At 38.5% G+C, this 14,333-nt stretch overlaps 1 protein-coding gene across 5 annotated transcripts in view; it reads right to left on the bottom strand.

Annotated features, from left to right (window-relative positions):
* Positions 1-14,333, bottom strand: part of pde10a (phosphodiesterase 10A) — a 140,852-nt gene that overhangs the window by 29,157 nt on the left and 97,362 nt on the right. For all 5 annotated transcript variants that reach the window (XM_056249583.1, XM_056249540.1, XM_056249560.1 and 2 more), the window contains exon 3: positions 1,859-1,887. In XM_056249583.1, the coding sequence (XP_056105558.1) occupies positions 1,859-1,887 (29 nt within the window). The remainder of the gene's footprint in view (positions 1-1,858; positions 1,888-14,333) is intronic.

Raw genomic sequence — 14,333 nt, 5'->3', positions numbered from 1 at the left:
CTTGTATAATACAGAAATTAGTTCTAAATCCAATTTTAACATCCAAATCAGGAGGAGTGAACGGCAGGCCCAAACAAGAATGTCTATTTCTGTCCCTGTGTGAAAGGTCAGAGTGGGCCGGTGGACGAGGGGTGTGTGAGGTGCTCCCCCACGGGAACGGCTTCCTACACATCCTGTTTATGTACATGAACATGTGACGCACTGAGGACAGGCGACGTCCCCGCTGTCCTTCTCCAAAAAGTCCTTGTTCTGCTATTCCTGTCCCTCTCCACTGGCCCCGTTTAATTTCTTCATCTCTGTCCCCTAAATCAGCGGGGCTAAGTGCTCAGCGCACAGTGTGTGTGCTCCTAACCCTAACCCTAGCCCATTAAAGTGGCACTGATCTCATTAACAGATCACTGCCTCTGCTCATTTAAATCTGTCTCAAGGTTTCTGTTCTCAATGTCATTTTTCATACAACAGACACTTTCATATTTAGCAGCTGTGTCGTGTGTCAAGTCAAGTCATCTTCATTTATATAGCGCTTTCAACAATGGAGATTGTTTCAAAGCAGCTTTACAGAGATAAACATACAATTTACGGTAACAGAGATTGTTTTGGCTTTATAGCGATTTTGAATAATGTTATTTTCGGCTAAAGTTGGTTTTGATTGATTCACTTCCAGCAAAATTATCATTTGTTATTACATTAGGGGCCACTAAGACGACGGCGTTCTCTCTAAACAGACTTTAAACGCGAACCTGTGACCGGATGGCGTTCACATGCGCATTAAAAATTGATTCTATAGTTATATTCGTTTGAATATGTGTGCGCAGGTTTGTAATTTCCCTACAAACCATGCCTAAACAAACTACTTGTCTTGCCTATAAATTTGATACCGAATTTTATTTTATCACTTCGGGGTACGCGAACCGGATTTTCAACAACGCTTTATCTGTAGAGTGGGACAGGGATCCTCCATAGGGAGAGGATAAGTGTGTGTGTGTGTGTGTTGCTTATAATGATTATTAGCAGAAACTTTCAATGAAGTGTTCCATGAGTGCTTCTCCCCTGATAACCGTCTCATTTTGGCATGAATGTCAACACTTTTGCTACACACTTACTTTAAAAAATAAAATAAATGTAAGAGATCCATTTTATTCAACAACATTGATTCCTCATGTTATGACTTATTATGCTTTAAGGTTAACCCTATAAAGGCTACTGGATCATATTTGATACGCACATTTCTAAGGCCTCTAAATTTAGCTGAAAAACCTGTTGTACATAATCTATTACATGCTGTCTGTCGTCTGATTGATAGTTTATACTTTTTTAGCAAGTAAAAGTACATGAGGAACGTTTTTTTGTTCATCTCTCAATCATTGTATCGCATTGCAGCTTTGATCATAAAACTAAACATTTGAATATCATCTTACTAAGATGTATTATTGGGAGATATAGAACGACAATTTATATGTATATGCATTTTATATACGTAGTCTGCTATACTGTTATAAGATCTCATTCATTTACATTAAAATCTATCAGAATTTTGTTTACTTTTTGGCCATATAACTATCAGAACTGCATCAAATTGCATATTTTAGGCCTCCAAATTGTTTAAATGAGTATGAGCTCTTTTATCATACTATGAGCCATAAAAGCCAGATGTATGAAAAAAACACATGCAAACTTATATATATATATATATATATATATAACTTATATAGACTATTATTTTCTATCTCAGGCTTTACAGGGTTAAAGGAACACGAACACACACAAACTCACACATACGCAGCACGCGAGCACGCGAGCACGCACGCACGCACGCACGCACACACACACACACACACAAAAGCGATGCCTCACTTACCCTGCTAACGTCTTTAGCTGAGGAGTCATCTGTTAAAATAGAAACAAAACCAATGTCAAAACAAATGAAGATGAGCATATACTGTAACATAAAATCACTTTCATGGATGACTGGGCAGAACGTCCCTTCATTTACATAAAGCATGTTTTATTTAGATTTATTATATGCCCCATTTTTACATAGTCTTGTGCGCTAACTTACATTTTATTTAATTTATGGACTTTTTATGTATTTAATTATATATGAATTAAGTTAATTTGTGGGATGTTAAAGAGAAAACAGTGCATGAGAAACAGGATCAAATCTGCATCACCGACATGAGCCACACAGCTCAATGTGTCATGCACTGACCGCTGTACCACAGTTCCAATACAACCACAAAAACAAACAATTTATTGTGTAGTTACACTGAAACTGACTCCAGTGTCCTGACCAGGTGCCATACTACACATGGACAGAATTGCAGTATAGAACAATATACAAAACCTTGCTCTGTTGAGAAGAATTTTGCGCAAATGAGAGCAGAATGCAACTGAATAAGAAACCAAGCAACCAACAAAAAGTTCTGTGAACTTGTCACTTTCCTAATTGTCACATTTGCAACTGATTAAGACAAAAACTGCATTTTTTCCCTTGCCTGGTTGGAACACGGTGTTAGGGAACATTCAATGAGTAACTCATGTAGCCAAACTGACAATTTTCCACTGCATTAATAAGCGTTCTTTCTCAGGCTATGCAAACTTCAAATCTCAAGCAAAAATCTACGTTTTTATAAACTGATACCCAAGCACTTGGTAAATATAAGACTGCAAAAGATAGAATGACTTGTAAAAGCTCCATACCTACAAACACATGCCGTGCATTACATGCAGACACAGCTGTGAACATCCACATTCAGATGAACAGGGATAAAAATAATTTGTGAGAATTTGCCTCCTTTTGTTCTCCTGAGAAAACACCTGTTTCTGAGGTCAGAGAGTTTGTAAAAACCTGGAGACGTTCAGCTAACTCTTCCTACTGGCTTCCCCCGTTTAAACAGAAGCTCAGTCAGTGTCCAGAACACAGGAAGTGATGCATATAAACGTGTAGAATGTATCTCTGTGCAAGCATTATAGCTCCCTCGCAACAGCAATATAACATACGTCAGACTGCTCACATGTGGTCCCAAGCTAACATACAATTTTTATGATGCCTCTTAATTTTTAAATTATTAACATTTTGTAGATTCTGCAAAGGGGTATATAAACATGACCACAACTGTACTTGAGTGGCTAAACAGTCTCTACGTTATTAAATGTGCACTGCAGAAAGAACAGTAAGTAATTAGCATAGAATCTAAATAAATACAAAATTTGCATAGCTAATTACAACTGAGAATGTTTCAATTTGTACGAGTGAGATTGTATGAATTCGTACAAATTATCCACCTCGTAAAATTCGGGTTGGTTATTCCCAGATTTTGAATCCCAGATTTTCAATGTGGTCTCAAGACTTTTGGACCCAAGGTCCTGACCCAAATGGCTCCCTAAAGGCTCGTACACACCGGGACGAATATTGGCGCGCGTTATTCGCCAGCGTTTTTCAACGCGTTTTTTTGTGTTCACACCCAAGCGATTTTCGCTGACGATGAGCCGAGTGAACATGCCAATTCATTTCCTGACATTAGCTGGCGCTTAATGTAAAACAGAAATAGTCCTATGTTGTAGTCGCTGTCGCGTTTGTCATATAGTTCTTTATGTTCCGACACCAACGAGACCAGCAGCTCTACATTCATCTTGCCTTGCATCTTCCTCGTCTTATTTCTCCTCGGCAGTGTAGACGCTTTTTCATTTTTCGTGTCAGTGTGCACACTCACATTGGCGCCCTTTGTTTAGTCAAGAGGCGTTAAACGTCGGCGAATATCGCGCGCGAAATTCGTCCCGGTGCGAACAGGCCTTAACCCTCTGGGGACCAAGAACGCGCCCGCGCGTTTTGCTGTTTTTTTTCACATAGCAGCAACATAGACTTAAAATACTCTGTCATTTATGGTTATATAAATAAAATCAATACATGATTATAAACTATAGAGGGTCTTCTTTTTTTGTGTACACTCACATTAACATCAAAACCTTGTTTTTTTTAAAAATAAATACAATAAACAGGGTGCGCTTTCAGCTCACTCTGTCTCCGCAAAAATCTTTCTGAAACATGTCTGGAAAATGAACGGAAACTCCGCTAATACTTATCACACAAACATGAAACATACGTCTAAATAACGCTTTAAATTTCTACTTTTAAATAAAACAATTCACATTTAAAACAAATATTCTCCTGCAATGTAATCTGTCTGAAACTAAAGAGAAGTACAGTTTCTCCTGTCTCAGCTCATTATCGTTAATTTGTCCACACCCACTCGCAGAGCGCGCTATTCATAAGATAATGTGTTGAGGCCATTTGCAAAATAGATAAACGCCCCCAGGCAAATGCTGTAAACTCTGTAAACACACTATATTTTTTAGTCAGATTAAGATTCGTCTTGCGCGGCTATGAGGAATAATCCTGGGACATATACCACAGAAGTGCTGGTTTATTTTCACTTCGAGGAGGAGCAACAGATTCAGCTGAGAAGTGTAAGTGTTTTGTGCTTGTGCTTTGTTCTAATCGCGATATAGAATAACGTTAGTGTCTGTAAACGGAAAAATAGCATACTGTTTAAATGTGAATCATGTTTCTCTCTGTGTGTGTGTGTGTGTGTGTGTGTGTGTGTGTGTGTGTGTGTGTGTGTGTGTGTGTATGAATGAATGAATGAACGCACAGATACGCACTGTTACAGAAAATAAAAGACAAAATTTCGTTGACTAGTTTTGGATAAAGTTTTTCAAATCAAATAAGCTTCAAAATAAAGACATCAAATAAGCTTTTGTTGGGAGTTTCTGGGGATAGAAGTGTCCAGACGTATGCACCCTGTATTTTAAAGAAGAAAATTTAATTATTTGCGATACATTATTCATTCACAAAGAATTCAGGGACATTATTCATGTCCCTCATTTTTTTAATTAAGGCATTAAGCGTTTTTATTCCTCTTTTTAGTCAACTTTAGCATGGGTGTGTTCACTTATTCTAAGCAGTGTGTGTGTGTGTGTATATATATATATATATAATTAAAAAGCAATTTTAACCAGAAAAATCTACAATGTATGCCCAAAGTCGTGCAGCCATATAGTTTCTCTTGATATCAGCATGTTCACAGGTGTTTATTTTTTTTTTTACAGGGACAAAATGCCACTGATGAGTCCTGCTGACTTCAACATTCACAGGAGACTGTAATGAAAAATCAAACACCTTGGAAATGACAGGTATGTACTATGTTTCAGGAATGGGACAATGCTGTGTGACTGTGCAAGCCTCTGTATTTAGATCAGTGTGTTTACTAATGTGCTTTTTTGTCCTTTGTTGTGTATCTTTGGATTATGTTGTGTTGTAAATAAATCCAAACAATCTAAAAGCCATTCTTTTTAAATCTCCTCATTCTTTGTGCAAGGCTCCTCGTAATGATAGGGCCTGATAGCACCTAATAGGGCCATTATGGGAGGGTCTTTGTCTTTCTCAGGTGTGAAATGCCTTACATATTAATAAGAGATCACGCCTCCTCGCATAAAGCTTTCTCAAACAAAACACGTCAAACACATTCTAAAATACTTTATTGACTTATCTGAATGAGTAGTCAGGATGATTCTCACATAGTTTTGGAGCAAATATTCTAGGCTATGTGATACAATTTTCAAAAGTCTTGTGAAGAAATAATCAATATGTGTTTTGTGGCCTTATTTCAGAAACATTTATTTTTAAGTTTTTCAATAACCATGCATAAATAATATTCTCTCAAAAATACAAACATGTACATACATGTTGCTCACATATTATGGTAGCCCCGTTTGTGCTATATAGAGTGAATTTACACCTTTGCCATTAACATGTTTATAAATAACTGAAAAAAGCACAAATGTCAGTGCATGTCAAAACATCCCAAGGGCCCCAAAAACCCCTTGGTCCCCAGAGGGTTAACACAGTTTATTCACTGTGAGGGATTTATTCACTGAACTCGTCATTGTGGTATTTTTCTGAATCGGTAAGGTGTCTACCTTTTGAAAGCACACCTGAGGGTTTTAGAACAGAGCCTAGAAGTGTCTCTCTATCCAGGTTCTGCAAGGCAGCTTAAGCGAGGGCAATATTCCACTATGCACCACAGGCTACCTATGCTGACGTCATACTTGTTCCATTTCTGGTATTCCCAGATGGAAATCTTTGGTAATCAATGCAGGGACTTGCAGATGTGTTTCTGTCAAGCTCTTAGTGGGCAAATATCTGCTCCAGATTGGTTGTGTAAACTGAAATGAAAGCTCAGATTTCAGCAGTTTGGTCTTCTGTCAATAAGTTTTTGACAATCAAAAAACATGCAATGTACTTACAATTGGGCAAGACATTAAAACCTATTTCTCTGTACCACAGATGCTGTCAATAGAGCTTAACTTGACTGATCACAGAACATTACTTTAAAATAATTTAAGTTATCCTAGCTTAATGCGCAGACACAACTTTGTAAGCCATTCATAGGCTGATTTTAACTCAAAATATGTTTTTGAGCCATAGAGATCAATAACACCCGAAGAGAGTTGTAAACATTCCAATTGATCTCAATGAATTGGATCTTGGCTGGTGCATATAGCCCAGGAACTACACGACCTAGAAGCTGCCATGTTTATGCACACTTTGTTATGAAAAAAAAAAAAAAAATCTAAAAACAGCACCAATGGTAGATATGGAGAACAGAACAAACACATTTGAACACCTGGTGCAGAAATTACACACAGCAGTCAACACTTAAAAAATATGTATTTTCTTAAAACACATTCCTGGTGTCTTCTAAACAATGTTTTTTCTTCATAATTTTTCATCAAACTTTAACAATCTTTGAAATTACTGACAACCTCAAGCTCTTTATTTTTCAACCTATACTTTAAACCACTTTCCCTATTCAATTAATATCTGATGGACATGATACTGCCCTACATTTTTCTTATTGAATTTTACATTTCACTTGAAAATTCGTCAATATGGTATTATGGAAGTAAAATGCTGTTTCACATCAACGAATGGATTAACGGTTTAATAATGGAGTGCTGGGCAATGTACCACACTGAACCAAGAAAATTCCAAAATGGTAAATGCGATTATCACTAATTTGATGAATGAAGTGAATGTATTAATGAATTCTTAGAACTTATTCAAATTATGTCCAGACATTCCCTGGCCAAGCTGGACACAAACTACACATTCAAGCGGCATCTTCTTCTGTTATTGAATTACAGCACATTTCAGGATTTTCTCGGCGCACGTCATTGGCGGCTCTCCTGTATGGATAAGGTCATCAAGGCCACTAGGCTAAAGACAGACTGAATGAGTAGGTCATGGATCACACAGTGCACACATGTGTGTGTGTGTGTGTGTGCGACAACGTGGACAGGATCAGGCCAGATTTTGCATTTCTCTGGAAACAGAGCGGCGAAAGGTTTGGGAGTTATCAATTACTCGAAGACTGCATATGTGTGAGAAGAAAACAGGGCCAGTGGGATATAGGTGGGAATGAGGTGCAGGGAGCTGACGTCACTGAAGCCTTGGGGGTCCTTGTTAGTCTCAAGCAAAGCACAGACACATCATCTACTGTACACACAGTGGTGCATTATTATTAGTGTATTTTGATAAACATATATAAGACTATTTTTTACCATACTTTGGTGCAAAAAAAATTCTCCATGCCACCATAAACACGCAAATAGGGTGAAGATAAAACAAAGACTTTCTCCCAGTCATCTTTGATCGGTCTTTGTGTCAGAAATGGGTGTGATTGATAGGGCCTTCAATAATTTCCTGATCAAGCACATCTTCGTTCAATCTCTTTTAAGACACATTTCCTGACTGCTTCAGGCATCTTTCCCTTCAAAGTTAACTTCGTTGGATTTAACGTGGACCATCCAGAAGAACGAACGCTTCAGCGCATTCCTAGCAAAATCCCCAAGAATCTCCTGACTTTACCGGGACTATCTGGACTTATTCAGCAACCGAAGTCAAAAGCAAGTAACCGTCTGCAGCCTTCAGATGAGTCTCTAAGTTGTGCCCCTTTAAGGTGATCCTGATTCTTTGATGTTTGAGGCCGTGGTTAACTGATTGTAATCTTGCCATTCTCTTCTCTCCTCTCTCTCGTTTGTAATCTAGCCATTCTCTTCTCTTCTCTCTCTCTTTACTTTCTTTATTCTGTATATAATCTTTGCTTAGTTTAGTTGTATGTAGTCTACCCGTAGTTTCCTTTATTAAACCATTATATCCACTCCACACTTAATGTCTCTGTGTTTGCCGCTTAAAATTAAAGTCACTTAAACTGTTTGATTTTGCTATATGCTATTACCCTGCAAGTATTGCACATCAGGAAAATGTTACTCTTTCTTGGCCAGGAAGATTATTTATTTCATAGAACTAATAACTAATTATACTGTTTGTTCGGTGGACGAACTGATGAAATAATTGTGAAATTCAGTCAATTTTGAAACTAATCAAAATGTTTTTAATAAAGCAATAAGACCCGTGAAGCCGTGATTTAAAGTTAATTTAGAAAGGGGCGTTGTTAGGCAATACGCAGAGCATCGCAGAACATTCTTCTAAAACCCTCTTAGCTGTTCTAAATTCACTGTAAAACGGCTTCAATGGGCTTATTGCTTTTATAAAATAGTTACTCCATAAAAATATTCATTTTACTATTTATTTTATTCATAAAATAAACACCAGCAACAAAAAATATAACGTTATTTATTATAACACATTTATTCCTCCTCCAAGCAATGTAGTTACAAAGAGGTTGCCAAGCAACACATGCAGCAACACAGAATCACAAACAGCAGTTGCGCAGTAAAGGCCCTTGCACACTGAGTCCGAAATTTTCATATGCGTTTTTTCGTATTCGTGATTCGGTGGATCTGAATTGTCAAAACACCATTCAAACTGCTTGCTACGGATGCGAAAAACGCAGAAAATCGAACCCTATCTGATTTTTTTATGACGGATGAAAGTTTCGGAGGCAGTGTGCAAGCGTGATTGACATAACGTGAGGTCGTATTTATTTTTTAACGTGCGAAAATTTCGGACGCGAATTTCGGACTCTCGGCCTTTACATGTGTATGTTTGTTGAGTAATTTACAACGGCTTCGAACGCGGCTCAACCAATCGGAATCAAGGACCGGAACTATCCTACTGTTTTATAATTAATTATAATTCGTTATAATTGATTATACATATTTCCCTTTTGAAATTGAAATGGTTTCATAATTGAACTTTGCAACATTGACAGTTATTGATCTGAATTGAAACAATACTGATCTAAATCTTCTGTAGAGCTCCTTTCCATCTTAAATTGAATTTGTTTAATCATTGATTCATTTTACAACATTGAGGGTGGATTGCACCAATAAGAATTTAATTTTGCAATCTGATAATTTGCTAATCTAAGTTTATTTTAATTCAATCTGTATTGCTCCACTTATTTTAAACACAGACTAACAAATTAGGGATTATAATTCTAACCTGTGATTAAATCTTTCATCTACGGTTAATAATGTGCACTATAATGGATTTGCCATTGCAATAAACATTGTGTTAATATTCCATTTCCTTTTTGATTGACTACAAGAAACTCTCTCTCTCTCTGACATATACTATATGGACAAAAGTATTGGGACACCTGACAATTACACCAAAAGGGACTGTAATAGCATTTCGTTATAAATACATTGACATTAATATGGAGTTGGTCCTCCCTTTGCAGCTATAACAGTTACCACTCTTCTGGGAAGGCTTTCCACAAGATTTTAGATATTTTCTGTGGGAAATTTTTCCCATTCATCCCGTAAAGCGTTTGTGAGGTCAGGAAAGGATGTTGGACGAGAAGGCCGGGCTTGCAATCAGTGCATCTCAACGGTGTTCGATGGGGATGATTTCAGGACTCTGTGCGGGCCAGTCAAGTTCTTCCACACTAAACTCATCCAACCATGTCTTTATGGACCTTGCTTTGTGTACTGGGGCACAGTAAAGCTGGAATAGCAAAGTGCCTTCCCCAAACATTTGGAAGCATAGCATTGTACAAAATGTCTTGGTATGCCGAAGCATTAAGATTTTCCTTCACTGCCCAAGCACAACCCCTGAAAAACAGCCCCATTACCATTATCCCTCCATCTCTAAACTTTACAGTTGGCACAATAAAGTCAGGAAGGTAACATTCTCCTGACATCGGACAAACCCAGACTCACCCATCAGACTGACAAACAGAGAAGTCTGAGTTTTACACCACTCCATCCGACACTTGGCATTGTACTTGGTGATGTGAGGCTTACATGCAGCTGCTCGGCCATGGAAACCCATTCCATGAAGCTCCCGCCGCACAGTTTTTGTGCTGATATTAATGAAACTAGCAGCAGGAATGAAACTTCATGAAGTGACTTATAGCAAAGGTGGCACAGTAATCCACTGACCTCTTTAGAACGACCCACAACATTTTCCCCCACAAAAGTTTGTAAATGCAGACAGCATGGCCAGGTGCTTGATTTTATACACCTCCGGCAATGTGTCTGATTGAAACACCTGAACTCAATAATTAAGAGGTGTGTCCAAGGCTTGACGTTAACACTCGCCAACCCGCAAAATACGGGTGGATTTCGGTGGTTCAGCGGTGGCGTGTAACACAGTCACTCTAGCCACTTTGGCGGGTTGAATTTTATGTATAATATATACATTTTTCAGTCGTAGTCTTTTAAAAAGGCATCTGAAATAATAAACTAAGTGTAATGTAGTGTTGTCAAAAATACATATCGATACTGAAATATCTGAAACGTTTCCAATACTAATTTTCCGCAGAATAGATACAAGACCGCAGCTGGTCTCGTGTATCTATTCTGCGGAAAATGAGTATTGGAAACGTTTCAGATATTTCATATACATATTTTGTTGTAAAGTCACAAGTAATAATTTCAAGGTTTACTGGGTTTTACACAATTCTTTGATTCTTTTGTATTGTGCTTTTGGTGAAGTGTAATAAAAACAAACATTGTCAAGCATGTATCTTTCTTCTCACCGCTGTTTACAGATGGTTTAGAGGACAATTACCACGAGTAGCCCCCTGACGTTTCGAAGAATAGTGCAACGGCTAACAGTATTCTTTGAACAGGATTAAACTTCATCTTAAATGTAATGAGAACAATGATCTAAAAGATGGTTTAAATGTAAGCCTGCTTATTTTTAAACAAGGTTTAAAGTTGGGTGCAACAGAATTAAATCAATAAACCTTGATTTAATCTAGATTTAAACTTAAAGCAACACTATGGAACTTTTCAACCTTCATAATATATTTCCAAGACCCTTGTGATGGTACATCGACTTACAATAGGTTAAATGACACGTCTGCCATAGCCTGACGTGGTCTGTATCGCTGTTACTCGCACTATGTAACTTCGGGTTTCGGGTAGTAACCCGAGCACAAAAAGAACTACAAAACTCGGCTGCTTTACGGCATACCTCACTTCCCCCATCACTTCCTCAAATGGTCTATGGCCATTGCAGACATCCCAAGTCTATAGCGTCTCCCTGATGCCTGTAAATTAGTTCAAATCTGCCGGAATCTAGAGCGCGCATGCGAGACAGAACATACTGCGCGCATAACACACATAGCGCGAGCACGGCAGAGAGGGAGAGAGCGAGAGACCTTGCGAGTGTGCCTCACGAAAGCTAGTCAACCCGCCACCCCCCCGTCAACAATCCAGTCACCAAGATATACCTCCCTGAAATGACTTCTTACAGGTTGGGATGTCTGCCATTGTTGATTCCAAAGCCGGTGCTGGATAAACAGCGAGCGTGCGCGTGTGACCGTAGGCTGCGGTAGGCTAAATTATTTACGACAGCGGTAATGGACAATTCCGCTTCCAACCTGTAGGGCGACCGCTGAGGAAAAGTTCCTTGGTGTTGCTTTAACCCTTATTGGTGCAACCCACCCTGTTATTTTAATTTGAAACAATCTGTATTGTATAAAACATATATCAATAAATGTGACTTGATTTATGGGCCATATTCCAAGTCTTCTTAATGCTTATGGGAGTTTTTTGAGAAGAACAGACTGAATAACCTGCTGCATCTGGATCAGTGCATGGAGGATCAGAACAATTTGTGAATAAATCCATCACACCGGTATTATGAATTAAATCAATAGATTTTCATTGATAAAAAAAACAAAAGAAAACATGATGTTTAGGTATGAGGGTGAGTAAACAATGACAGAAACAGTTTAAACTTTGCACATAACTCATCCTGGACCTTGTGCTACAGACATTTTACATGTACCTTTTACATTTGGACATGCGCTTTTCGCCTTGCGGACAATAAAATGTGCACATTAAAGGTGAAGCCTAATATATCAAGATTGAGAATAAATACACACAAAAGAGCTATAGCTTATTTGCTTAAATAGCTATCATAACACTAGTTTGAATACATTTCACAGTCCACAAAGAGATAAAGGCTGGAGTGTTTGGAAATGTGTGCTTCCAGGGTAAAAATGATCACAAGATATAAAAATATGACTGATCACATTTCACGAAGAAGCTGCACCTTCAAAGTAAAAGCTATTTACATCCTAAATTTCAATGTAATAATACCCAACAGTGTCTTATTGAACAGATGTTGGCCTCTGCAGTGTAAGTAGTCATTCTCCGTCACAGGCAAAAAGATCTATCCTTGAAAATCCTTGAAGGAGACAGAATTAGAAAGAGCTAGAATTCACCAGTAGGTCTTGTCCTTTAGCCTATTGATTTGACAAGTCATCCCAATGTCACAAGATGACTTTAGTGCTTGGAACACATTATTTTTAATGCAGAGGTACTCAATTTCAAAAGCCAATAAGCACTCTCAAAAGACAGAGAATATACACTACTAACATTTATATACTGTTTATGTGTATTCATATTATATGATGGGTGAGACAATGCTCAAACACAACATAAAAGCTGATGATACTTTGACTGTACAATCTACATGAATTGCAAAAGGGCCTGACAAACTAGAGGAATTACAGGTCACAGTATTAGCAAAAGTTGGAACAGAGCGATAGGAAGAACATCACATGGACTGAAGGCCCTGCTGACGGTTCTGCCGTTGGGCCTGAAGTGATGCTCTCTCATACACCACAACAGTGGGATCATATGATGTCCGGGTATCTCCACAGCTCAGGACAGCTTGGAGCACACCAGATTAGGACAATATATTATTAAACTGATCAGTGATCTCACAAGTACACTTGTGACCTATCAAAGGAAAAATATAAGATTTTCAGATTTGACGTTTTATTTTGTTTTGCTCTCTTTAGGACTGGAGTCATGCGAGTAACCTGCATCAATTGTCACTTATTCTCTGAACCTCTTAAACCCAATAATTGTCCAAGCGTACAACACAATGTTAAAGGAATAGATCACCAAAAATGGAAATTCTGTCATCATTTACTCACCCTCCATTGAAACGTTGGGGCGGGCTTTACACGATGACGACAGCGCTGGGATTTTGAAGCAGATTTTGTAGCCTACATTACAAAGATGGATGCCGCCGTCGAACATCACTCGTTGGAATCAGCTATCGCGTCTGTTTTAAGCGATTTGAACGTTTCTTTTTAGTTAAAAACCGAGCAAAGAACAACACTCGGAGATGTCGCTCTGCATACGCCATCTCCTTCATCGCTTTGATTGGTTTAGGTCTATCCGCGACGTCCGTTGGTGACGCCCCTCTGGAAATGATTTGTCTATGACGCTTTGCCAGACCATAACTCAGTTACAACTGAATATGGTCTGGTTTTAACCAGGCTAGTGTTCCACAGGAGACCGTATTAAACTATCCCTTTGGGTGAACTGTCCCTTTAAGGTGTGTTCATTATAGGGCAGGGTGATTTATTGAATGTTTATCTGTAGTGATTTTGATGTTAATGAAAAAATGAAGCATGTAAAAATATGTGCTTTTCATTTGGCCTTTATGTTACCCGAAGAGTGTGACTAACTCACAATCCTCTAACCTGGCCCTAGCCTGATGAATTTCGCTCCGCCTAGCTTCACTCACATCCATCTGGAACCTCTTCCATTGAGAGTGATTTCTCCAACCAACTTTATGGTTTAGCCAATCAGGACGCAGGGCGGGAGTTTCATAGATGTGACGTAGTGGAGAAGCGACCGTGAGACTGTTTTGATTCAGACAACAATGGCGGCTCGCATCGAGGAAACAAGCGTTAACATTGATGCTGCTATTTCATCCGTGTTGTCCAATCTACCTAATATTGTTTCATTAAAAGAACATCAGAGAACGGCTCCTAAGGCTTTTTTTTTTCACGGGTTGGCTTCGGTGTGAGTGGTTGAAATAGCACGTC

This window comes from Rhinichthys klamathensis, unplaced genomic scaffold (genome assembly GCF_029890125.1).
Source record: "Rhinichthys klamathensis goyatoka isolate OS25496 unplaced genomic scaffold, OSU_Roscu_1.1 h1tg000003l_1, whole genome shotgun sequence".
NCBI classification, from domain to species: Eukaryota; Metazoa; Chordata; class Actinopteri; order Cypriniformes; family Leuciscidae; genus Rhinichthys; species Rhinichthys klamathensis.
This window is presented reverse-complemented; position numbering and strand designations above follow the sequence as displayed.